Source organism: Labrus mixtus, chromosome 18 (assembly GCF_963584025.1).
Source record: "Labrus mixtus chromosome 18, fLabMix1.1, whole genome shotgun sequence".
In the NCBI taxonomy this organism is placed as follows: domain Eukaryota; kingdom Metazoa; phylum Chordata; class Actinopteri; order Labriformes; family Labridae; genus Labrus; species Labrus mixtus.
In genome coordinates, this window is record NC_083629.1 from 19,171,049 (window position 1) to 19,196,485 (window position 25,437).

General features: G+C 41.5%; 1 protein-coding gene across 3 annotated transcripts in view; it reads right to left on the reverse strand.

Moving 5' to 3' along the window:
* Positions 1-43: 43 nt before the first annotated feature.
* Positions 44-25,437, reverse strand: part of pld1a (phospholipase D1a) — a 35,621-nt gene continuing 10,227 nt past the window's right edge. For all 3 annotated transcript variants that reach the window (XM_061063697.1, XM_061063700.1, XM_061063699.1), the window contains exons 2-26: positions 21,591-21,806; positions 21,015-21,184; positions 18,904-19,046; positions 17,293-17,404; positions 17,002-17,067; positions 15,383-15,441; positions 15,074-15,166; positions 14,077-14,229; positions 13,372-13,521; positions 12,224-12,307; positions 10,480-10,561; positions 10,139-10,249; positions 9,852-10,037; positions 8,670-8,895; positions 8,383-8,511; positions 7,832-7,950; positions 7,282-7,395; positions 5,899-6,009; positions 5,664-5,752; positions 5,381-5,494; positions 5,158-5,207; positions 4,912-5,046; positions 4,227-4,380; positions 3,714-3,831; positions 44-2,362 (exon numbers count right to left, since the gene is read on the reverse strand). In XM_061063697.1, the coding sequence (XP_060919680.1) occupies positions 2,138-2,362; positions 3,714-3,831; positions 4,227-4,380; positions 4,912-5,046; positions 5,158-5,207; positions 5,381-5,494; positions 5,664-5,752; positions 5,899-6,009; positions 7,282-7,395; positions 7,832-7,950; positions 8,383-8,511; positions 8,670-8,895; positions 9,852-10,037; positions 10,139-10,249; positions 10,480-10,561; positions 12,224-12,307; positions 13,372-13,521; positions 14,077-14,229; positions 15,074-15,166; positions 15,383-15,441; positions 17,002-17,067; positions 17,293-17,404; positions 18,904-19,046; positions 21,015-21,184; positions 21,591-21,774 (3,177 nt within the window). In that variant the 5' untranslated portion in view covers positions 21,775-21,806 and the 3' untranslated portion in view covers positions 44-2,137. The remainder of the gene's footprint in view (positions 2,363-3,713; positions 3,832-4,226; positions 4,381-4,911; positions 5,047-5,157; positions 5,208-5,380; positions 5,495-5,663; positions 5,753-5,898; positions 6,010-7,281; positions 7,396-7,831; positions 7,951-8,382; positions 8,512-8,669; positions 8,896-9,851; positions 10,038-10,138; positions 10,250-10,479; positions 10,562-12,223; positions 12,308-13,371; positions 13,522-14,076; positions 14,230-15,073; positions 15,167-15,382; positions 15,442-17,001; positions 17,068-17,292; positions 17,405-18,903; positions 19,047-21,014; positions 21,185-21,590; positions 21,807-25,437) is intronic.

A 25,437-nucleotide genomic window follows, 5' to 3' on the forward strand; every position in this document is an offset into this window, starting at 1 on the left:
CTTTCACATGTTTTCTGTGTTTGGGATAAAAAAAAAAATGCAATGAACGTTTCTCTTTTTTATTTGAAGCCATTCAAATGATAAGTAACATCTCGTTTGATGAACAGACACATTTTAAAAAACGTCTATCTGTATAAAGAGGATTTTCTTTTTTTACATCAAAAGCTAAAGTGAGGCTCAGGGGAACACATGAAGGTGCCCATAAATAAACAAGAGTTTTTAGTCTGAACTCTATACAACCATGCCGTGCATTTACAAAATACATGTGTCAAGAATGGAAAATGATTCCAAACAAATGATGCAGTGACAAAAAAAAGAAAGAAGTAAACACAACAGAAGAAATTGTCAAAAACAAACTCAATTTGAAATGCTTCACTGCTAAAATGCGAACAAAGAGCATAGTGCTTCCACACATTATTACTTCAATAGACATAATTACATTTTTATGGTCCCTTTTAAACAACAACATTTCATTCTCACATGTAATGCATGTAGTGTGCCCATACTTTGGAGAAAAGCCAGCAGATACACCTGGCAATGGAATCTCTTCTGAGCTTATTAAAACAATCCTCCTTCTGGCGGTTTGTTTGTTTGTGTTTCATAGCCATGGTGACACAAATTAACCAGTTACAGTACAGCAACAAGTGACATGTTGGTTGTTGATGTCTGGATTCTACAGGAGTTGTGCTTAAACTTCACAAAGGCTTTTGATCAAACATTAATCTGTAAAAAAAAAAAAAAAAAAAAAAAAAATGAAGTCAAATCAGGCGAGACAAGAGTCCATACATTCAGACATACATAGATATGATAATTGCCTCATAGGTTATAAACCCATAAGAGTCCATAGAAACAGCTTAATTAACTCTATACATACAAAGGCTGGTACATTCCCCCCCCCCCCAAAAAAAACAACAACAACAACAAAGAAATGCTTTCAGAAGAGAGAATCTTATCAGCGCTCAGAGTAAAACGCTCCATCAAGATAACCGGACAGCAAAAGCCGCAAACGAGTGGTTTCATACAGTCTCGTCCAATCAAAGCCCTGACTCTGGCATCAGTCACATGTCAGGAAGTATTGTTGTTCATATTCTTTCAAAGACTCAATTTCTGCACTTTAAACAAGCTGTAGGTACATAGAAGTCAGGAGAGCTGAAAGGCCTTATCCTACGCTTCTGCACACAAAAACCGCTGTGTGTGAGACATTAGCGCCCTCTGCTGAGCAAAGTGGAAATGACACCTTTGAATTTCTGGGCTGATTGTCTAATCCACTCCTCTGTGCTGTAGCCTTTATTATGCACCCTCAGTCGATATACATTACTCCCAACCCTTCTGAATGCAGAATGATTTAACTGAGTCATTCTAGACGGGTCAAAGGTCACGTCAATTATTTTTAGATCACTTAAAATAGGACGATGTCTTTGAGGGTGTTTCCAGAGCTGTGATAGGATACATGCATTCTTTCAAACATGTAAGCTAGATTTAAGCACAGTTAGAACTTCATGCACTGCTGTTCATTTAGTCAAAATGTTTCATGGTTTTCATTCCTGTCACGTTTTGATTTGTCTTACAGAAAACAATACTCAGTTTTGTTCAAAAGCAGCCTAACAACTCAAAAACAGCCAACATGGCACTACTGCACCTTACGAGCACATATCAGAAAACACATGCATCACCATCTCTGTGTATTTTGGGATCATTACAACCAAGAGGCAAATATCTGTTAGAGTCATTGTCATTATTATTATTTTTTTTTTACAACAGCCTCACCCTGGTCCCTTACAAATCCTCGCTGTCTGGTTAGTTTTTCAAACAGTCAGAAGTGTTTGATTCCCCAAAACCCTAAATTCATCCCGACATCCGTCACAACACAGTCAAGAATATTGTCCTCAAATGTGGCGTCTTTTTGTTCTTCATACATCCCGAAACTTAGTGCTTCTCTCGAAAAAAAAAGGTTGTAACTACTCGTTAGTGTTTTCAGTGGAAACAGATTTGAGAGATTTGGCAGTGCCCAGCAGTCGAATAAATCCAAAGGAGACATTTTGAACTCCTTCTCTTCTCTGGCAACCTCTTGCAAATCCACAAGTACCAAAAGGGAGGACAACAACAATCCGGATGCTTCGATCAAGTTGCTGAAAAGTTACGTCCAGATCTCAGTCGGGACCATGGCCTCCTTGGTTCCGACAGACGGCATGAGGTTCTGCTCAGACAAGAAGTCGAGGGGAAACTGGACCAGGAAGCCTCGGATTTTGCGCAGCTCCTCTTGAGCGCGGGTCAGGTCTGTCTGGGCCAAACCCGGTTTGGACTGGTATTGTTCCAGCTCGGACATGTTCCTCACCAGGGACGATGGAAGGCAGCGGAATACCTGCAGAAAAAGCATCATCATTATTATCGACAGACCATGCCATAAAGAAACAGATAAAAACAAACAAGGTAAACAGACAAAACAGCCCCAATATAATGAAAGACAGATGTACCAGTGTCTCCACAGGGATGACTGGTACAGCACAGTACTGGGACTTGGATTTGTCAGTATCATAATAATGGAGTTCTTAGAATCCTTACATTTGTAAACAGATACATTTGTACATCAAGTTTCTCATAAGAGCATGGAAAGTGTTAACTCCTCCATCACAAAATAGTTCACTTGAGTCCACAGAGGGTTTAAAAAAAATAATAGTATCATCCTGGGAGTCATTATAAGCAACTTGAAGCTTTTCTAAGCTTGCCTTTTTATACCTGGCCCACAGGGGGAGAAATGCTTCTTACAAACATAGGCTTGAAATACACACATGCACAAACATGAGCTATGGACTAGTGGGGCTGCTACACACTGCTACGCAGGGAGCTCACTAGGGCAGGTGGGGTTTCGGTGCCTTGCTCAAGGGCGCCTCAGCAGTACTCGGGAAGTTCCCTGGCACCTCTCCAGCTACCACACCAACTTTTGCAGCACTTGGCTAGGCTCCATGGTTTAAATTAAAATATATATGAATTCATTGGAAGGCTTTGATATTTGCACAAACATCCATGGTTCCCTGAGGGCAGATTCCAATTACACAAGTGGCTCTGTTCAGTTCAAACTGGCCAGAAATGCACCAAGAACGCTGCTAAAAGTCCTAGAACACAAAACATAGCAAGCAAAAATGACAAAAAGAGTCTTAAATGTCCCAAATTGGCCACCATACCGACCATAAATCCTTAAAGTTAACAGTGCCCTTTGCTTTAACGTCCCACTAAGGCCAATTTTTCCTTTAATAACTTTAAGATCCAGTGTGTTAGACGGTGAGAGTTAGGAAGAAAAGCAGTTGATTTCATTTTTCTCACGGATGTTTTCATAAATGCAGAGGACTTGTTTTTTTTCATTATCTTAGAACAAGCTCCTAATATCTCCGAAGGGAGACAGGCTTGTGATTGAGCTTGTGTGTGGTGTTAAACTTAACCACTAGATGGCACTAAATCCCCACACAGCTCCTTCAACAGCAGAGTTAAATGTCTTTGTTTTCCCTGATGTGAAATGTTTCTCACACTGTCAGCCTTTAAGGATTGCTCACATAGACTTTTTGCATTTTTGAGCTCGCGTATTCATTTTTTAATCGAATGTCCTGGAAAAAAAACGATTTCACAACTTAACCACAAGTAGCACCTCAGCTGTCCAATCGAAATGTATTCAAATCATCAGGCACATGTCCTCCCTAGACGACCATGTCCAACCATACCTTCTCGTAGATGGTGGCGTTGCGTCCAGCCGTGGTCATCCACACCTCCTTATAGAAGCGTTCACTGATCGGGTCGGACAGGTCGATACTGGAGTCGTTGTGGCCTCCGAGGACAGTCCTGTTAGGATAGAGAGATAAGAGGAGAAAGAGTGGAGAAAGAAGAAGTGCGCTACTTTTAGATTACATGTTTTTTTTGCATTAAGACAGTAAAGGTTTCTGTCTGCTGAAGGCACTTGTCCAAAATGTTCAAATGAACCCCAATTTAAAACTAGTATGTCATTTCGAGGTGATATGACGAGAGAAAAAGGACAATAAGGGGAATTACATTCAAATTAACTGTAATAATAATAATAATAATAATCTTTTTACATCATGCCTTGCCTTAGAACAGCCGCCCCCCCCCCCAACCATCTGTGATATTCTCCCGGTGTAAGCTGCATGGGTGAACATCCGGAGGATCGCATGCGTGGCAAAGGGTTTTCTCTCTTGTGCAGACACACCACAAACACACACCTGAAGCATTCAAGGCGAAGCTGGAGTGCGTACGGTCCAGCTTCATACTCCTGCCCATCCATCACCGCAGGAACCTTCTCGGAGTCTTCAATAATCACTGCCACCTCGCTGTCGCGTTTTCCCAGCATGCTTCTGTCGTTGATATTAGCAGAACCTGAAAAAAAGACACAAAACAGAGAATGGAGACAAAAGTGTTGTATTTCTCAAACTTCTTGTTTGCGAGGATTCTTCTTAAATATGCCAAAAATCAACAACGTGGATACAATGGATGTATTATATAATTAACCCAACTTCTTTACTTTAAGATGTTCTCTTTAGGAATAAGAATTAACAGAAATATCAAGAGAAAAGTCACTCGTATGTCTTTGAAAAATGGGAACAAAGGGAAGTTGTTGAGGATTTTCAGACCTGTTGATAGTTGTAGTAGCAGTGTGAGAGACTGAGCTGCGCCTCATCACCCAGCAGAGGGCGCGGCAGGCCTATGTCCTTTTTATAAACAGTATTTATATGCACATTTTTTAGCTGCACACATGGTGAGCGATGAAGAATAATGCCAGATTTTGAGATTCATCACATTTTCAACGGTGTCAAGACAGAGAAGCTGAAATAGAAGTCGTTGAAAACAACCCGGAGAATTTTTTTTAAAAAGGACGACAGAACGTGAGAGAGCAGGCGAGAGACGCACCGATGATGACCGTGTTGTCGTCAGCGATGAGCATCTTGCTGTGGATGTAGATGAGCTCCGTGACCAGACGTCCCTCCAGCTCAGCGTGAGTCCGCATACCGGAGAAGGAGATGTAGTTCATCCAGTGGTCGTCCACTGAGGAGGAGGAGGAGGAGGAGGAGGAGGAGGAGGAGGAGGAAAAACACAAATTAACTTAATATTAGCCATTAAGATTGAACATTTTTGTTCGTTTCTTGCACTTCTTACTCTCGTTTTTCAGCTGGGAGATGATGGAGAATTCCCCTCTGATCATTGTTCTGAGGAAGCAGGAGGTTAAAACTCATCAGAAAGTCTATAAATATTGTATGTCCAAGACTGAAAAGAGCTTGAAAGGAATATACAAAAGGGATTTAACAATTGCTTTCTCATTTCCCTTCTCTGTTCCTGTTAAAAATTTAACATGGTCTTATTAGAGTGCAGTGTGGTTCACCTGTAGTTGAAGTGCATGACCGCCTGGATGGCGTTTCCGCCTCCTGTCGTGATGTCTCCCTCGAATCCAGGAAGCAGAGGGGTGACCACATACACACGGTACTTCTTCCCCTCCCTGAGAGCAAACACAGATCAGTTACATACAAGACAAAGACCAGACGTGTCAAACAGTAGAAGAAGAAAAAACCCAAGTCTAATCTTGTTTACATACACAATATACTTAAAAAGATGTTCATGTACATGTTTTACAAAGACAAACAAATGGTTTCAATAACGGGAAGTACTTGTATGCTCTCAGGATCCTTTCGATGATGGCGTCTCCGATCTTGTTGTAGACCGTCCGGTTGTCGGCACAGCTGATGAAGAACTGGTTCTGATCGGAGGGGAAGTCAGGGACACAAAACCAATCAGAGACATTTGAAATGATGATGACATTGTGTGTCTTTAAAGAAGCATTGTGAATGTTTTAAAAGAAGTGCCAAACACAAGTGGATGTGTGTGTATCCCTGCGTGTTTTACCTCGATGTAGATGTAGTGCTTGCTCTTAGCGATGACCTGGATGTAGGCGTTATGGATGGACTCTTCGTGGTACTTTATGCCCGCAGACCAATCTGCCGCAGACCGTAACACCTTGTGCACACAGACAGTGGATGATCAGAGGGGTTAAATGACTTTAGACTTTAGACGGCTGGTGGGGGTTCAGTGCTTTGCTCAAGGGCGCCTCAGCAGCACCCGAGACGTGCCCAGCTACCAGACCAACTTCCATATTTTGGTCTGCACCGGGACTTGAACCAGTAACCCTCCCTTAGGTTCCCAACCCAAGTCCCTACAGACTGAGCTACCAGCTAAGATCCAAGCGCTTCAAAGATGATGCTCCAGACCGTCTCCACTAATTCAGATACAGTGTGCCCTGTTCTGTGAGGGGGTTAAGCCTCAGGCAGCGTCATACTAATGTAACCCTTTATTAGAACAATATTAGTCATGTCAAAGTCACATCTATAGGCTTATTTTTAGGTGATCCAGAGGCAGAATTGTTGTCATATACCTGAAAGCTTTGAGTGTGACATCACTACTTAAATGCTGTATCGCAGTCATCACCGACTCTCAGCAGTCAGTCGTTTTTTTTTTTTCCACCCTAAGTGTGTGGCTACTGTTTGTGGATGAGACTTTCTTTGCATAGAAATGGGCAAATTTGGCTCAAATTAATGACTAATGGCTCTTTGGATAAGACACAAACAGCAGCAGGCACATACTGTAGACTCTGTTCTGCAGTGCATTTAAGGATGCATCTACTCCTTTGTGAATTAGACCGTTTGTCTCTTTTGCAGAGGCTTACAGGGTGCAAAAGCAACACCACCCTTTTGTGCTTCAGGCACAAAACTTTTTTTTACACACAAACCATTATCACATTAAACAGAGAAAACAATGAAACACTGAATAAACCTGATGGAGTTGTGATAAGACCCGTACGTCCTTATTTCTTATTTTAGTCAACTCTCTCACTCCAAGGTGCATTCCTTGAGGCTGCAAACCCTCCAGTGTCAATCGCAAGTGCAAACCTCCGTAGTTATATAACTTTTTGGCCCATGGAGAGTCTTTGAACGCTCACTCTCTTTTATCTTGGTCCAGCAGTGCTTGCAGACTTGCTTGTGGAAAGTCAAACGTGAAAGTGGGAGTTGTTTTTTTACTGTGTGTGTTTTTTGTGTTTTCTCTGTAATTTTCTGCCAGTGGTTCTTTTAGGTTGGGTGAATGGTTGGTGTTTCTTTCCCCCCCGACTTTCTCATTTTGTGTAATTATTAAGAAAGGAAAGACCACACTGTCCTCAACATGTTTCATTTTATGGGTTCAGTTTGGTTAAAAAAAAATATATATAGTTCTTGAGTGAGTGCATTTCTTTCTTACCTGCACTTTGGCATTCACGGAGTCAGGGACCTGGTATCTGAGCTCGTGGGCACTGGAGTGAGACTTGGGCAGCAGGAATGGATAAGACAGGGAGCGATACTTCGGCTTCATGATCTGTAGTGGGATGCAGTTGGAGAGCATAGGGTCAGAGGAGGAAAGGAAAAGGAGTGAGAAATGGAGGGAAAAACAGTGATGCCATGGAAAGCCTGAGTGTGAGGATTACGGTGTTTTTCCACTGATTCAGCCACACATTCTCTCATAATCTGCCTGCTTACTGTTTATTGTTCTGTTTGACTTTTTTTTTATTTAAAAATCACAACACTCACTCACAACTAACTGTGATTAAAACTGAATTTGCATCACATGTATTGCAATCATGTAATAATAAGCTATCAGTCTAAAAAGGTGGTTAAAGTCTGCCAACAAAGAAGCTTTCGTTTTTCAGTCCTGGTTAAACAAGTTAAGCTTTAAGTCCTCATCCGGCTCTCCATCCCTTTGTCGTTTGTGTTAATGAATTCAGTGTGTGTGTGCGTGTGTGTTTACACAATACCTTAGTAAAGTTCCAGCGTTGAATGAAGTGTCTGGCCACATCGCGAGCAGCTCTACCATGAACCACTGAGGCGATGTCGTGCCAAGGCATTCTGGGAGTTGTGTACCTGTCGATGAAGTCTGCGTAGGGTGGAAACAACCGAACAAAGAAAGTGAAGAAAAACAAAAAGAGCAGCAGTAGAACAAGGGGGTGAAAAGGAAAAGGGAATTGGGGAAGATTTGAGCAGGGACAGACAGCAGGGTGAGAGACAGCGAAGTGTTTTATGCTGCTTGTTCCTCACAATATAAGTTTTCCGTAAGACTATTTATTTTCATCACTCTACTTTAACAGGAAAAGTCACAAGATTCAGAGTTATATTAAAAAGGGTGCTGTATGCCCAAAGGAGCTAGAGCGACATAAGCTGTAGGAAAATCTTTTTACACTTAAGCTACTCTCAAGAAGACATTTCAGACAAGAGACCAGAATATCCGAGACGGCTTGACTTATAAGTAAATGTGTTTTCATTCAGTATTTGTGTTTCTGTGTGTGTGTGGTGTGTTTTTCTTACTGACCATCAAAAGGTTTCTCCAGCTGGATCCAGTCCTTGTACACAAAGTTGCAGTAATCTTTTCCATGCCAGAAGCGCGTGTTGCCCTGTAACTCTCCAACACCTGTCTTGAGGCTTCGCACTGAACCACTCCCTACACACACACACACACACACACATGTATTGAAAGAAAATGTATTTTCACGTATGTTTCATGCTTATAGCTTATTTATGGCTAAATTATAAATACATACATATACACAAAGGTTTATATACATTTTTTAAACATTTATTTCCAACATGTAAACACACCCGTGCTGTCCACACTGCTGACACTGTCGGCGTGCTGCAGAGTGTGTTTGTGCAGGTGTCTGTACAGACTGAAGCGAGCTCTCCTGTTGCGTCCAATCCCCTTCAGCTTTGGCAGTTCCACCGCTTCACCGGGCGGCGTCTCCCGTCCGTTGCTCTTAGAGACGCCGTCAGATATCCCGTCGACAAAGGAAACACCCTTACTGGACGGAGGGTTAGCGGAGCCGGCCTGGGAACATGGAAACAACAGGAAATAAAGACGCAGTCTCTCTAGTTTATTAGCATTACCTTTCGTTTGTCTACAAGGCAGTGATCACAAAACGTGACACTTTGGCTCGATAAGTGTCAAGGAAACTTTACAGGATGCGATACAACCCAACACAATATGATAAGAGACAACATGATATGTGACAATTGGCTACAATACAATATAAAAAGATATGATATAATACGATGCAATGCAATATGATGCAACCAATAGGATACGATAAAATGCGACATGATAGTCTACAATACATTATGAAACACTACACAGTCTTTCAATAGAATACAATGGAATAAGAGTCTATACAATGCACTTTGATGCAATAACATGCAGTAAAATATATCTAATAGGATGCGATAGGAAACAACGCAGCCCATGAAGGCCCAAAAAGTTTTTTAAAAAATGTAACTGGTGCACACAATATTAGTATCTTGTTCCTACAAGTTATTACTTTTGTGAATAATGTAATTTTTTTTTTTTTTGCTTTTTGGGACTTCAGGGCCTCCGTAGGAAACACTTTTATCCCTTTGGGTGAATTTGTGCTTGAAACTTCTGACAACATCATGAAGTTAATATTTTATACTGATTGTGTGGGTCAACAGTGTAACTAGTGTTTCTGTGCCTCTGTATGAGACTCTGTACTCTCCTGCTGTATGTGTGAAATTGAACCAGAAGCCGATTCAAAGGTTGGCACTGTGAAAGTTCAACATAATGACCACAGGCTGTCACTGAGGGTACACGCAGTTCATCTTCTTCTTCACCCCCCCCTAACTGTCTGAGTTACAATGAAAAGAGTTTGCTCCTCTTTTATTGGAACCATTTGTCAGGAGGTTGGAAACACATTTATTGCCAATAACTCCAAACTGTTGATTTTGAATTAGTTGTGTGTGTGTGTGTTTGTGAGTATTTGTGTGTCCAACCTGCTCCAGGGCAACGGAGCGCGTCACACTGCCGACATCCGTCAGCCTGTGCTCTCTGTCGTCCCAGCGACCGTACGCGAGGTCGATCCCACCCACGAAGGCGACCGATTGGTCGATGACGACAATCTTTTCGTGATGCGCCCACAGATAGACGGAGGAGGAGACGTGGTCTGGGTGTCGCATCACCTGAGCAACAAGAAATGAAACACAACAAACACTGATTGACACAGACTTACATTAAATGATCTTCATGCATACACTCTGGTTACCCATAATGCTTTAGTTACCTTGATGTTTGGGTGCAGGTGGGAGAGGGTCCTCTTGCTGTAGCCTGAGTTGATGCCGAGGGCGAGCTCCACCTCTTTGTACAACATCACAAAGATGCGAACTCCCTGTTGCTGTAGAGAGACGGAATACAAAAGATAACTGAGCAAAATAAGAAGATCGATATTTATTTTGTGGGTTGTAAGAATAGATTGCAATGAGTGCTGATTTTCTCTTCTTTTTTTTCTATTTGGATTTATAAAGAGTTCTTCACCAAACTCAAAACACAAAATCTGATCATGGACTGTGTTTCGTGTCGTTTCTGACTCTCTCTTAAAAAGCTGTCCGTCTAATCCTTACTCACAGCTTTGCGTTTGAGGGTACAGTCCAGCCTCCACCTGTTCCCCTCGACAACAGGTCTCTTCAGGAAGATCTCTGGACTCAGCCTGGACAGGGAAGTCACATAAACCGAGAAACAAAGACGAATGACAGGCACAGAGAGAGAGAAACAGATCAGTGAGATTTATGTATTTCTTTTACACATTCTGTTTTTAAGAGAATCCAAAGAAACATTACTTCAAAAGTAATTTACATTGTAAAACCTGACCGATTAATCAGCCAGCCGATTTTACATGGGCCGATATTACTGTATCCAGTGACTATCGGTATCGTCTTATTTTATCACAGATATGCGCTGATATATTACGAGAATTCTTCACCAGTCGAATAGCCTTTAATTTGAGTTTCATATGTGGAATACAAGAAGCATTATCAGTCTTAAGAGGGTCAAGCGGTGATGCATGTGCATGCTCAGTTACTTTCCAGTTGAGTGACCATCTTGTCTTCATCATAAATCTTTTCCACAAGTCTTTGTTAATTGCATTTGAGGGATCAACACAATTAATGTGTAAATCTATTTCTTAAGCTCAGAAAGATATAAGATATCGGCCCATATATCGGTACGGTTGTTCTTTTTTACTTCTCCAATATCTATATCAGCATCGGCACCAACAATCCCATATCAGTCGGGCCCTAATATATAAACATTACAGACATTGAACAATAATAAAGTCTCATGAGTCAATCCCATTGGTGCCCTGAGTGCTTACATGTCTACAATTAAACTGTCTCACTTTACACAGGCTGACACCTCATTGGTTAAAACCATAAGCCCTGTGATTACAGCCCTGGAACAAAAGACTTTCAGCCACGTCAAACTGACACAGACACGTCTCTGAGGGACTGTAAACTGTTTCAAATGACCCTGTATACCCCAAATACTGTGTTTACTTCCAATTATACAACTCAATTCTAAACACGTCATTTTTCCTTTTCTTTTCTCTAAATCCATTCACTCTTTACTTTATTAAATAATTGGATGCCTTGCCTATAAATAACACACAGGTATGCAAACCCCTACAAAAACAAGGGTGCGGGGTGACACATGGAGGGTGGGTGTAGCCGACAAGTAAACAGACACTATATAGAGTCTGTATCTCTCTGTCAGTGTGTTTCTATTCTGGGTGTGTGGATGGACTGTAATTAGAGCTAGCACCATTGTATTGCTGGCTGAGAGCAATGGCTTGTGGGTAATTTGTAATGTAATGTGTGACAGTACACACTTCACTTTCAGGGTACCACAGTGTCCAGTTGGGTGTGAGTATTGCTTGTGTTTATGAACTATTAAAATAAGTATTAATGGATCTTTTTCATCTTGTTTTACTGGTGTCATATTTTAATTTGTTATTTACTTTGTTTTTAATGATTGATGGTGTATACTTTCATTCCCATCTCCTTTTTTTTACTCTGGTTCATACTGATGGATTATTTTTATCATGTCCCCAAAGGGTTAACTTTTAGTCTTGAGCACTATTGTCACTTTGACTATCATGTCTTGTCTTGTCGTCGTGAGCATGTGTGTGTAAAATGAGGCGACTCCCACGCTGTAAAATAAATCCACCAATAGGAACAAAATAAAGTAACTTGGCCTACCTTATCTGTGCTTTGAGCTTTCCCTACCTGGATCTACATTTCAGTTCAGAAAAACCATCGCCAAAATCTGTGACCTCATGCAGTTTTTTGCAGGTGAAAGATGCAATGAAACTCACCACCAGTCGGTGATGAAGATTTCCTCCTTAGCCTCCTCCAAAGCATCAGCCACGTCCTCCATGTATGTTTTTCCATTCACATACCTGAATTCAAAAATACAGTCATTCAGAGTGAATTGTGAAAGCAGACATCTCAGTCACGTGGGCTTATTTTCAAACACACACAAACACACAAACACACACACACACACACACACTGTGACCCACTTTGGAACACGTGCAGTAAATGTTTAACTTCTTCTCCTTTTACAGAGCCGTCCGTTTGTCACGGCTCAAAGCAAAACCAGTGTGAAGAAAGAGAGGCGAGACACACAGAGGGCAGTGCAAGTGTATGTGTGTGTGTCTACACTTCCCCCAAACTTTCTGAACCTTACAGGCGTCAGGGCTACACCCAACGCTGTGTCATCATGACATAACTATTCCTTAAACATTTTTTTTTTTCTTCCCATTCCCTCACAGCAGCACAGCATGTTTTTTTTTCTCACAAGGATCCAAAGCTAAGTGCAAAGAAGACGTAATTAAATTATCACAGAGATGATTCAATATCACACAGTCTGCCGGCAGAGGAGGAGAGGATTTAAGAAACGATCTTAAAGATGGTAAAGAGAGATGACAGCTCAGACCTGTCAGATGTCTTCACTGAGTTTCTAATGAGAAGGGTTTTTTTTTGTTGCAGAGAACATGACGCTATGGTGATCAACTTCACCTTTGCTATAAAGTATGCATACTTCTTTGATGCAGGTTGTTTTTGTACAGTGGAAGAACCACAAAAATGTAAAAAAGAATTGATACATCTCTGACAAATTGTAATCTTACACTTGTTTTTTTTAACTGATTCATGTGTACTGTGTTTTTTTCTTTCTGTTGACACATCAATAACTGAGTTGACTGAGCGGCTGTGGATCAGTGGGTCGGAGGTTCACTCCCCAGCTCCTGCAGCAACATGTCCCAAGACACTTCCTGCTGCGTCGTCAGTGAAATATGAATGAGCATGAATGGGATAAGTTACTTCTGATGGTCACTTTGCATTGCAGCATCTACCATCAGGGTGTGAATGTGTAGGTGTGACATGCGGTGTAAAAGCACTTTGAGTAGTCAGAAGACTAGAAAAGCCATCAATTGTTAATTTCTCTGTGTAAAGTGGTTACCATTTTGCCGGGATGTTTTCCTGTTCTTGTGCAAAAGATCCAAAGCGGTGATCTCGAAGAAACGCCTTCCCGTACTCCCTGACGAAGCTTTGGATGCTCTGACCCCACCAGCGTGCGTGTCTGTAGCTGCTGCACTTAAACACCAGGGTCCTGTCGGGAGGATGAGCACACATACAAACACAGCTGTTTAGAACCAAACAAACAAGTCGGTGCTCTTCATTCCAAATACATGTAGTCATTTTATTGGTTATGGCCTATGTATGCCATAAACTATATGAGGGAACTTTTTTTTGTTGTATTTTACGATTAGCTTAATGCACAGCTGAACAGTTTTCTTTTCAAGGCGAGCATTTCTATTTCTGTTTTTATGGTTTATCTTTTGGCTTTTTGTGCTTTTATTTAGAGATACAGTAGGATCGTGGATAGAGTCAGAAATCAGGGAGAGAGAGAGAGAGAGAGAGAGAGAGAGAGACTGAGAAATGAAACAAAGGAGCCACGGGTTGGATTTGAACCCGGGCCGTCTGCTTGGAGGACTACAGCCTCCTTACATTTGGCGTTCGCACTTCACACACATATTCTTCCTTCACTTTGAACCACCCATGATATGAGAACTTCTTTCTGTTAGAGGGAATCTCTAGGGGAATCTTTACTACAGGCAGCTGCTACTAAATTAAAATAATTTACACACAAACACAGTAAAATAACCTGGAGAGGCTATCGATCCGGACTCCGTGTTTGGTCTCTGTTTCTTTGGAGTCCATCTTGATGCTGAACTCTTTGTCCAACAGCAGGACGAAGGAGATGGCCCCTGAGTCCGGCTTCATGTACAGCAGGCAGGAGTCCTTCACCACCAGCCAGCTACGCACAAACACACAAACACAGTATTTATCATCGTCATCAGGATTCATCGTTTGTGTTTCTGCGTAAAGTTCCTGTGGATCTCTTCTGATTTCTGTGCACCGTTTCTTGTGTTTCTTGTTTCCTGGAACGGGTGTAGGAAGAAAATCAACATGGGGATGTAGGTGGATGGGCCGAGCGTTTCAAACGTGTGGGATTTAGTTTGTGTTGTCTTTGGAAAAAACAACAATAAAAAAAAATAAAAAACTGCTCACATAATAATTTGGCTGTGATGAAGAGAAAGGGACAGAAACAGACAAACAGATGAAGAGAAAGGCAAGCGTGATTCGAAGATGCTGCTAAGACTGTGTTAGCAAAATACATAAGAAAAAAAAAATTGTAAATAAGGAGCCAACACCATCACTTATGGAGAAGTTCTTATTTTTGTATTTTCAAATATGCAAAGAGTTGTCACTGTGTTTTAACACCCGCGCTGAGAGCGCTCCCTGCCAGAAATTTGTACTTCCATCACACCTACATTAGAAGTTTGCCAGTTCAAAAGGAACAAAAACACTTGAAATATGCTATGAAATCTTTTCAATCCATCCTCTTTAAGACATTAAGGATTTTCCATTTGTTGTCAATGAGGTTGAGCATCTATGAGGATAAAAAAAAAAAACAATTTTGTAACATCAATGGGAAACTGCTTTAATAGGAAAACAAGTTATTAACAGCAATATTTACACAGTACGTGAGCAAGACTAAAGCAATGTGTGTGGGAGGGGGGCGGAAACAAGAAAAAGCTTGAGAACCAAGAACAACAGAAAAGAAAGAGCGACAATAAAGGAGAGATGTAATCACACACCGTTTGGACCAGCGATAGCAGGCCTGGGTGTGACCACAGCAGTTCATGCCAGGGATACGATGTCCGCCTGAGCGCTTATAGATCATCCCCTCCCTGCAAGAGAAAAGAGAAATAATAAGAATTTTGCAATGCAGGTACAACTTAGAAGTTTTTAAAATAGCAGAATCTCAGAATTGAATATCTGATCCTGTAAGTTTATGCTCAAGAGCTCAACTCTGCTGTGAACGTTTTACTGTTAATCCACCTGACACAGGATCTGTTTGTATACAGGGGAAGAAAGGGAGATTTGAAAGAAGAGTCAGTGCTCACAGTCCTTTGGGTCCCAAGTCATGAATGAAAGACAGCTGGCTGATGTCAATGAACTCCATCTGAGAACAGACAGGAAGAGGCTTCACACAATGACTCATTTAAAGCTAGTCCAAAAAAAACATCGATACATAATGTACAGTACACAGAAAGACATGTGAGCAGATACCAACGACATTTCTACATACCATCCATGAGTGGGTCGCTTAAATTATCTCAACAAGTGGTGACACCTCAGATATTAAATTGTTAAGTGTCAGAATGATGCACGCCCGCATACAAGGGAAGGTGATACGGCCAAAAATAGTACTGCTGTGTGAGTAAGCTCTGTGAGTGAATTAGTGAAATAAAGAGTACAATATTCACCAAAATGTAAGAAAAATCAACTGTCTGTTTAGCCACGTCTGTTTTAGAACAAAATACTTCTGAAAAGTGAGAAATAGGGAATTAAACATTTAATCTAACATCATAAACGTAAGGAAGCTAACGTTACATGATGTTAAATGTTGTCTCACTGAATTAAAAAAAACTTTGTATATTTCATTACGAGAGAAAAGAACGTGTAAAAGTCACATTTCATTGATGCATTAATCTCACTGAAGGCATTCAAATTCTTCTTTTCTCTTAGAGTCACAGCGCCACCTGTTGACAACAGGAAGTTCCAACATGGTTGCTCATATCTCCCTCACAATGGGTTTTGGGCCATCCTTGGCCATACTACCGTTTCAAGCCCAAAAGCCTGCATTAAACAAACACTGTTGACATGCGGACACGTTGTTCACCATCAAACAGGAAGTAGTTTTAATGAGGGTCTTAAGCTGGACGTACAGTCACAAAACTTCCTGCATATCATCCCAGTGGGAAAGTTAAAGTCACAGAATGTAGGCCTTATATCTCTTACTAGAGGATGATAGCCTTCATTGATGGGGCATGTGACGTAAGCTGTCAGGACCCCCTTAGGTAGTGTTTTGTTTTTTTACACAAAATCTCTTTTTCTGTTCACGGGGCGCGCATGCACTAACCACTTCACCACCAGCGCCCCTCACCTTGCTTTTTTAATATAATATTTCCCGGTGTAAAACGTAAAGGGAAGATTGTTTCTTCAGCACAATATAGTTTATCTCGTCTGACACCTACCCTGCAGCAGCCGTCACAGGCAGTAAAAAATAACGTTTAGAAAGAACCAATCTGGTTCCTGATGGTCTTGTTTGCTTTCATGCATGGAACAGAGGCTAAATCATTCATGACAGCCTGTTTTATAACCGGCTGAAGATTCCTCACAGGAGCTTCAATGAGTATTCAGGTGCTCAAATTCCCGTAGTGTGTCAACATACAGCAGACACAGTGCTGTGGGTAAACACAGTCACGACCTGTGTTCTCACACAATGTTCTACCCCGAGGGAAGAGGACAGTAAAATGAAAGAAAAGTACTGTCACATATGTTTATTTTAATAGTGCATCTCAGGTTTCTACAGAAGCTGGCGTGGTACATTTGGCTCATATTGACAGAAATGAGTAATAAACAGAAAATGAACAGAAAGCGTAACTTGGCATTTGGCAGGCGATCATTATAAGGTTGTGTTAAAGTGACACAGCTTGCAGTGCTTAGTATGATTACTCACAGTGTGGTGATATTTGCGGTACATGGCCATCCTCAGCAGCTTGTTCAAATAGTCCTCTAATTGTCTCTGTAAAAACACACACACTACATTTTGGCCACTGTGAGTATTTTAATGACAAAATCATGCGTGTAAACACACACTTGCACACGTACACACACACACACACACACACACACACACACACACACACATAAGTGCCATGGCAACAAGTGGGTGCCAGGAGAGCTCTTTGCCATCACGTTAAGATATGACAAAAAGTGAAAGAGGCTGCAGACACGGCTGTGAGCTCACCCTCCTGCTGGAGACCTGCTCCTCTCGCACCAGCTCGTCTCCTCCCCCCCTCGGCAGGGAGGGCATCTCCCTCACCTCACTCTTCCTCACTGTCCTTCTCCTCACTGTGTGGCTGAGGCAGAGATGAAGGAAATTAAAACACACTGGAAAAAGAAGTGCAGGCCATTTGAGTACACTTTTCCAAAGAGCACTTTTCAAATTGCCTGAAGCTAAAAAAAAACAAAAAAAACACGGCCGCAGCTCTGATAATCAAACACAATTTCCAGTGTTCCTGTAAAAGCATTTTATGGGTTGTTGGGCACTTTGTTATTTCAAGCATGAACACAGGAAGACAAAAACACACAAACTTTATCAAACACACAGAGAATTATTGAGTGGCAAAAGAACACGGACAGGAACAGAGGAAGAGGGAGGAGGGCACAAAGTAGATCCTGTTAAAGACCGAGGGATTTCCTGCAATCACTCTGAATACCAAGGAGAGAAAGAGAGAGAGGGACAGGAAAATAAAGAGAAATAATGGAAGAAATGAAAACAAAGGAAGGAATTCAAATGTGGCGGACATTTAGAGAATATTGTGCTCATATGATAAATTATTAACGTGGCATTTAAATACACTGAATTACATACAGTAGCTGAACACTGTCAGAAATATCCTTGCCAAGTTTAACATGAGATTTAAAGAGATGACACCAAACACTTAATATATGCATCAAGAATCTGGAGGAGATTAGCTTAGCTTGAAGACCAGACTTCATGGGAAAATGACACGTCTGGCTAAGACCAACGTTTTTTGTATTATTTGGTGTACCATCCCCTCTAAATCGGACTTATTACATGCTCTGTCATTTGATGTTAAATGTTTACAAAAAGTGTAAAAAAAAAAAAAAAAAGAAAAAAAGAAAAGGCTTTGCTTCAGAGGAGTAAAACCAGGTCTGAGTGAGCTCATTCCTGGGCTCATTCGTTCCCTGTAACTGTTCATGCATTCATGCAATGCCACTAGTAAAAGCTTATTGTGTGTATTTCTTGTTTCATCATTTCTTGTGTATTTTCATTGATTGCTCAAAGATGGTGCTCATGTGGCTAGTCCTGCAGCTGTCATCAACACAGCCTTAATTAGCTACTTGTGATTATTTTCTGTTTAATGAGTTAAGTATCAACGAACATGGTCTAAACATGGCATTAATTAATTCTTCAGCACATATTCTGACAGAAATGTGGAGAGAGTGAGGCCAGCCGTCTGCCCTTGTTTCCAGTCTTAATGCTAAGCTAGGCTAACCATGTCCTGGTTCTAGCTTCTCATTGAGAAGCATTGATGTTCTCATCTAACTCTTGCCAAGAAAAGTCAGTGTACTGTACTACTGCAACTGTTTCAGTGTGTTGAGAGGTGTGTGTGTGTCTTCACAAAGAACATGTTAAATTCTTGGATTTTATGTTGATTCAGTGTAATAAATAACTTGAAAAATAATTACAAGTCAGTGCAGTGATGTAAAAAACAAGTATTTGTGTTTACATCTGAACGTGATGCGTGTACAAGTGAATGGCTGAGTGGGAGTTCAAATCTGTGCGTGTGCGTGTGTGTGTGTGTGTGTGTGTGTGTGTGTGGGCACAAACCTGCGTGAAGGCAGCGGTATCCTGATGAAGGTCTTGTACGTCCTCAGCTCTCTGTGCAGCTCCATGAAATGTTTCTCCTTCCTCTTAATAATCCAAGTGAACTCTCCGTGCTTCAGCTCGATCCTAAACACTGCTGGCAGAGACTACACACACACACACACACACACACACACACACACACACACACACACACACACACAGTATCAAGAAATGTGCATGATGATCTTTACATATATTACAGTTTGAGTAATTTGAATAGAGCAGAGGTCTCCAACATTTCTACATCTGACAGCTTCTTGAATCACACACGCTCACCTTTAGTCACATACTGTATCAAAACAAATGGACCTGCTGAATCAAGCTACTTCTTGTACACAGTACGTGTGTCAAATGTCAATATGTCAATACCCAAAGATTACAAGGTGGAGAGACTCTGTGCCATTGTGTAAGCAGTAAAATGTAAATGAGAAAAAGCAGCACTTGGTGGTAACAGAGGCATTATTTAAAGCACATCCACACCAAGAATAGAGACGGCAGTTTTCCTGTGCTAAGTTACCGTGGACTTGAGCGTTGCGGTGGATTCACGTTGCTTCTCTTGCTGACCAAAACACTACTAACGCAGACGACTAACACACACCTGAGCTTCGCATTTGTGAAAAAAAATGTTCTTTCCCTCTCCCCCCCAGGAAATAGATTTCCTGCTTTTAATCGATTGAATTAATTTATTTTAATAGAGACAATGCAATTTAACATAATTTCAATACAAAGCATGAAACTGATGTGCTGCATAAAGAGTATATAGCTATTGCTAGTTTACAACTCGTGTCCCCAGTTGGGCCTTTGTGTAAACAAACAGATTAAAATGTACAACATTCGGTTACATAAAACCCCATAACACGATATGAGGATACATTAAAATACATGTGCAACAATACAAATGCTATAAACCAGTTTAAAATAAAGTTTTAAGATACTAATTAAAAGTGGGTACAGCTCTGGCTTGCTTTGAGCATTTCACCTGTTTTGGAAAAGATTATAAGAGATCCGAGATTCATTTTTGTCCATCCTAAATCTGGCTAAACAAGACTTTTCATTGCACCACACGTGTCACTAGCTCAGCTAGCTTAATTGACGGACGTGTCATGTTGACTAAAGGTTGCTGCTACACTTATTTCATTAGTTAGGTTCAGGGGTTGACAAGATTATCTTTTTATTGAAAGCTGATAGGCCTATCTTGTGTTGGAGGGGGTGGTGGGACATTTGCGTATTTGATTGAATCAAAGTGAGAAGAGACTTTCAAGCTGCTTCTATTGATGTGGGAAATTTGTGCACAGTGTGTGAACCATTAGGTGAGCTAAACCCGGCCACAAGCTCACGAGCAATGTGCTTCAGAGGCAGTTATGTTAAACGAGCTTAACGTGTGGTCTCATCAATGCAGTGAAGACGAGCCATGCAATATCACAACAACATTAAAGCTCCTGTGAGGAACGTTCAGTTTGTGTTGATTTTGGTGCCCCCCTGTGGACAAAGTGGAATGTGTTACATCTTTACATGTGTAAGCAGGGTTTTCTGACAACAACAAAAAATCATCCTGCTTTATTATTTTATTTTTTTAATATAGTTGGAAAACGGGAAGAGGGTGGGGAATGAGGTGTAGGAAAGGAGCCACAGGTCAGATTCAAACCCAAGGCCGCCCACTTCAAAGACACCAGCCTCTGTACATGGGTAGCACGAAGTAACCACTCTCATTGAGGATGTACGTGTACAGCGTGCTCATGATGTCATCATCTTACATCGACCCCTCAGTGGCAGTTTCAGGCATAAATAATTAGAATGAACAAAAAAATAATCTGCTGATGGTCTTATTAGCGTTTGAGGCTCATATAGACATCAGTATTAACTTCAGTCAGTGTCATAACCAGTTAAAAAATTCTCACAGGAGCTTTAAAAGGGAATAACCTGATGCCTAATGTATTTCTAGAGAGACTCACAATAACTCCTCTATATTAAAAAACAAAAAGACCAAAGGAAGGAGTGCAAGAAGAGAGAGTAATAATCTCTGACTCGTCCCTCAATGTTTGCCATAAATATTAGCTGTGTGTGGTCAGCACCTTGTTGACACTCCTGTTGTGCGACAGGTTGAAGCGGTCTTGCGCGGTGGTAAATCTCTCCACCTCCAGGATCCGGGCGGTGATGGGCACGGTGGGGAGGTAGACCTTGGCGCTGCCCTCCTTAAAGCCCACAGTGGCGTACACGGCTGAAAACGGGATACGAGTGTCCCCTGGGAGAGAGAGACAGAGAGAGAGAGAGAGAGAGAGAGAGAGAGAGAGAGAGGGTGGTGAGCATGTTGTTTCAGATTGTGCATGTAGGAGTTGTTCAGGCTTCTTGGGAGTGAGTAGGATGCATCAGTGAAAAGAAGTCGGCCTTTGTGGAAGATTTCTGTGCTTCACTAGTTCGTTGTGTTAGGTCAAAATGTGTCTGTTTCACTCTCTGGAAAAGTTTGTAACATCTAAATTATGTAAAGGAAAAATCCATCCTCAAACCAGTTTAGAGGCTCACCACCAAAAGTATGTTTGCTTTGTTTTATTTCTCACCATGTTCCCTCCTTACCTTCTTGTTTTTGGGCTAAACTGTAGTGCTATCACATTACTTGAGGAAAAAAACAGAAAAATATGTTAAGAACACACCTACGGAGCTCCCATCATAGTCGATCTCCTCTCCCTCTCCCATGTCCAGCTCTCTGGTATCCAGGCTCTCCACTAGGTCGGCCATCTTGATATGGTCTGGCTCGTCGGGCGCCGCCGAGGTGTCAGAAACTTCAGCGTTCACCAGGTTGAGGCTACTGGTCGTTGGCTGCGCCTTACCCAGCATGCTCAGCAGTTAGCCCAAAGAGCAGGGCTGACCTAAAGGAGAAGAAAACAAATGATTTTTTAAAAAATGTCACGTTGTCCATTTTGTGAGCTATATATGACCGATTCCAAAAGAGTGCAAAAGCTTCTCCCTCGGGCGATCATACGCTGATGATGACGACTGATTACTTGAAAACATGATGTTCTATTTAAATGGTCACAGAAGTACACGGCCTCTATAACAAAACAACACATGCACTGTAGACACAGCTGAGAAAGGGTTCCAAGGTCAGTTGTGGTCACCATCCACAAAGTCACAAAATGCAAAACTGAATTTGGAAAATCTTTATTGTCCCAGAGGGGCAATTTGGTTTGCAACAGAGGTCCATACGGGCAATACATCCTTACATGGACAGAGTGTAACAAGGACTATAGCCTCTGTACATGGGACGCCGCTTAAACAATAGAGCCATACAGGCGCCCTCATCTAAAGGAAGCACACCCCTCTGTTCAAACACCTGCTCTAAGAACTTCTTTTTTTTTTAGTTGATGAAGGATCAAACTGTCTCTCTGCACCTCGGCTGTGTGTGACTCCCTGGTCATTCCTAGGAGCTAAGTTAACCCAGTCAATAACAAACTCTCTGAAACTCTCTGGAGTGAAATTGTTCAAGAGAAACACGCACAATGAAAATATCAGCTGAGAACATTCCATACAAACCCAACCTTACACAGTGACCCTGCGTGCGATCATGAGTTTAATGACTAACGCTAAAGAGGACCATTAACACAAAAAGAAAACATTGAGGAAGCCAATTTTCAAATGCGGAGCCATTACAAAATGATTCAAGGCGGCAAATAATATTTGTCGGAATCGACCACAATAAAGGAGTATATCAGGCAGAACATCTACAGCCAGATGTGTATGCCCTTAAAAGGATCCAACGAGTCCACTTCATTAAGCCCCCTTTCCACCAAGCGGTCAGGTGTGGTTCAGTACAGTTTGGTACAGTTCGGTTTCCACAGCCAACCGTACCCTTATTTGGTAAGCGGAGTGTAAGCCAGATGGAGTTAGCCGCGTCAGCTGTGTAATAGTGTGACATCATAGCAGCCCAACACAGTGTAGCCCGCTATTAACTAAGTTCAACGAAGAAGAAGAACAGGGACACAGTAAACAAAAGGGACATTTTAGGGTCGGATCGGTAACCTTGGCACCCCAACAGAAGGGTACCAAAAAGTAGGACGGTATGGATCCCTTATTTTGGTACCATTCCCAACTTTTGACGGTGGAAACACCAATAAGTGGGTAACGCACAGAACTGAACTGAACTGAACCGCTTGGAGGAAACGAGGCTTTAAGTCTGTGATCGTTTTTGAGAGAAGAGAGCATCAGATTGAGCTAAATGTAACTAAATATAATGTCATAGTTTTTTTTAGTTTGTCACATCTACACCTGTACTGTAAAAACAAACCACTAGTTCTAGGACACACTTTCAAGACCTTATCAGTAAATATTTGCAGCATGCACACATGTTAACACTAAGCAGGTTACATGTTTACACTTCAACCAGTTCTCAGTTTAAGTTTCACTTTTACTTCAACCATAAACACGGTTGAGACATGAAAACATTACGACATCTCTCAATTTTGACGTCTCTGACTTCCCTTCCAGAGCAGACTTCTTTAAAACCCTGCATCGGTAAGATACCAGCAGGGCGTGGAGGATAACAAACGCTGCACCTACAGTTGCTACAATAGCTCGGTTATCTTTCCAAATCTTTCCCCCCGTGCAGGAAACTGTCCTGAATACAGAACAGTAACAAAGAAAAGAAAGACTCATACAGACAAAAGGCAACCAAGCAGAAAACTTTGTCATCCAACACTGATCCACAAACATGTGACCCATTAACACACAGAGTCCTGTGAGTCCAGATGAAGGAGAAATGGGTCAGGAAAGAGAGGTGCAGAAAGGAACAGAGAGGGAGAGAGGAGCCGACGTGGCGGAAATAAGAGTTGTAGTTTGAATGATGGCTCCATTCCATTTACGGCTGAACATCCCTGGAGTTCATTTTATCTACTTTATCATTCTGCATCTCTTAAGTAACAAGCATGTTGTCTTATAAAGCATTCCAACAATGTAGTTTACAAAGAATCCCTCCCTGAATGTCTCTCATACTATTTTAAAAACTGTAAGGATTGGGGTGTCTCACAGTACGGAAGCCCTGAGCAGACATGCATCCTTACATAATATTCATGCATTTTTATTTTCCTCCTTATCTCTGTATAATAAAGCTGTTTTATTCCCCCATCACAACAGGTTATATTGATCTACAAATTAACTCAGGTTGCTCATAGTAAGATCATTTAATTTATTGCCAGATAACAAAGTTTGATTTCTCGTCATAACAGGATCATTTTCAGGCGTTCCAGCAAACACAACAACAGGCTGTCCACTGTGATAGGCCAGACCACGACATGCCTTACTGCCATTGGCCCACACTAATGAGACAAGTCAGGCTTTTTCTGAGCTTGAGATCTCAAGAAAAACAAGTAAATGACTTTAAGGTAACACAGAGTATTTAAAATGTATGGATGCATGTCTGCTTAGGGCTTCCGTATTCTTACGCCCGACCACATGGGGCTAACAACAACCCACAAATTGACCCAACAAAGTGACATGAAACCCCTTAACAGTCAAAACTATAAGGAATTTTAATAACCCACATAAAATAACTCAATCAAAAGTCAACAAAGAACTGGGGCTCTGGTGGCGCAATGGTTAGTGTGCGCACCCCCATGTATGGAGGCTATCGTCCTCCAAGCGGGCGGCCCAGGCTCAAATCCCACCTGTGGCTCCTTTCCCGCATGTCATTCCCTACTCTCTCTCTCTCTCCCTGATTTATGACTCTATCCACTGTCCTATCTCTTCATTTAAGGCACCAAAAGCCCAAAAATATATCTTTAAAGTTTTTTAAAAAGTCAACAAAGAACTAAATCAAGAAGACAACACACAATTCCTGAACGAGAGGCACAGCAGTCCGACCTCCAAAAAATGCCTCTCTCCTCCTGAAAACAGCATTGGGCTTTTAAACACTGAGGCCAGGTCCACTTCATTGAGTAATTAGTAGCTTCACCTGCATGGGCCGAGCTGGAGACGACAGAAGAGGAGAAGAGACCAACAGCACAGGGAACAACATACAGCCGTAAGAGTACACAAGGCCTGCAAGCTCAAAAGATGAGTAATTGAGAAAAAATAAAAGTGTTTTTACAAGCCGGGATAAGAAGAGGTGCCTCTTGGTATCTCATAGTGATCCAAAACGCTTTATGCAGTTGAAAAGAATGATGATCACATCGTAAAAAATTTAACATGATAAGCTGATAAGACGAACAGAAAGCAGACACTTCAAACATAAACACATTTTTTATTTCAGGAAGCGTTAGAACGATCTGTTAAAAGTTTTGTGATGAGTGTCGCAATTCTTCGAGAAAAAACAGCAGACAGAGCAATCAGGTTTTTTTTTGCCCTGAGAACAGGGAGGAGTAGCACCAAAGGGATGAGGTTTTCGGTGATTCATCGTTTTTTAGAACATTAGTCTGGTCCAAGTCAGGGTGGCAACAAATACAAAAACAGAAAAAGTCAATGTGTTTACAGTCAATGGAGCCCAGAAAAGAGAATAAATCACTCTCA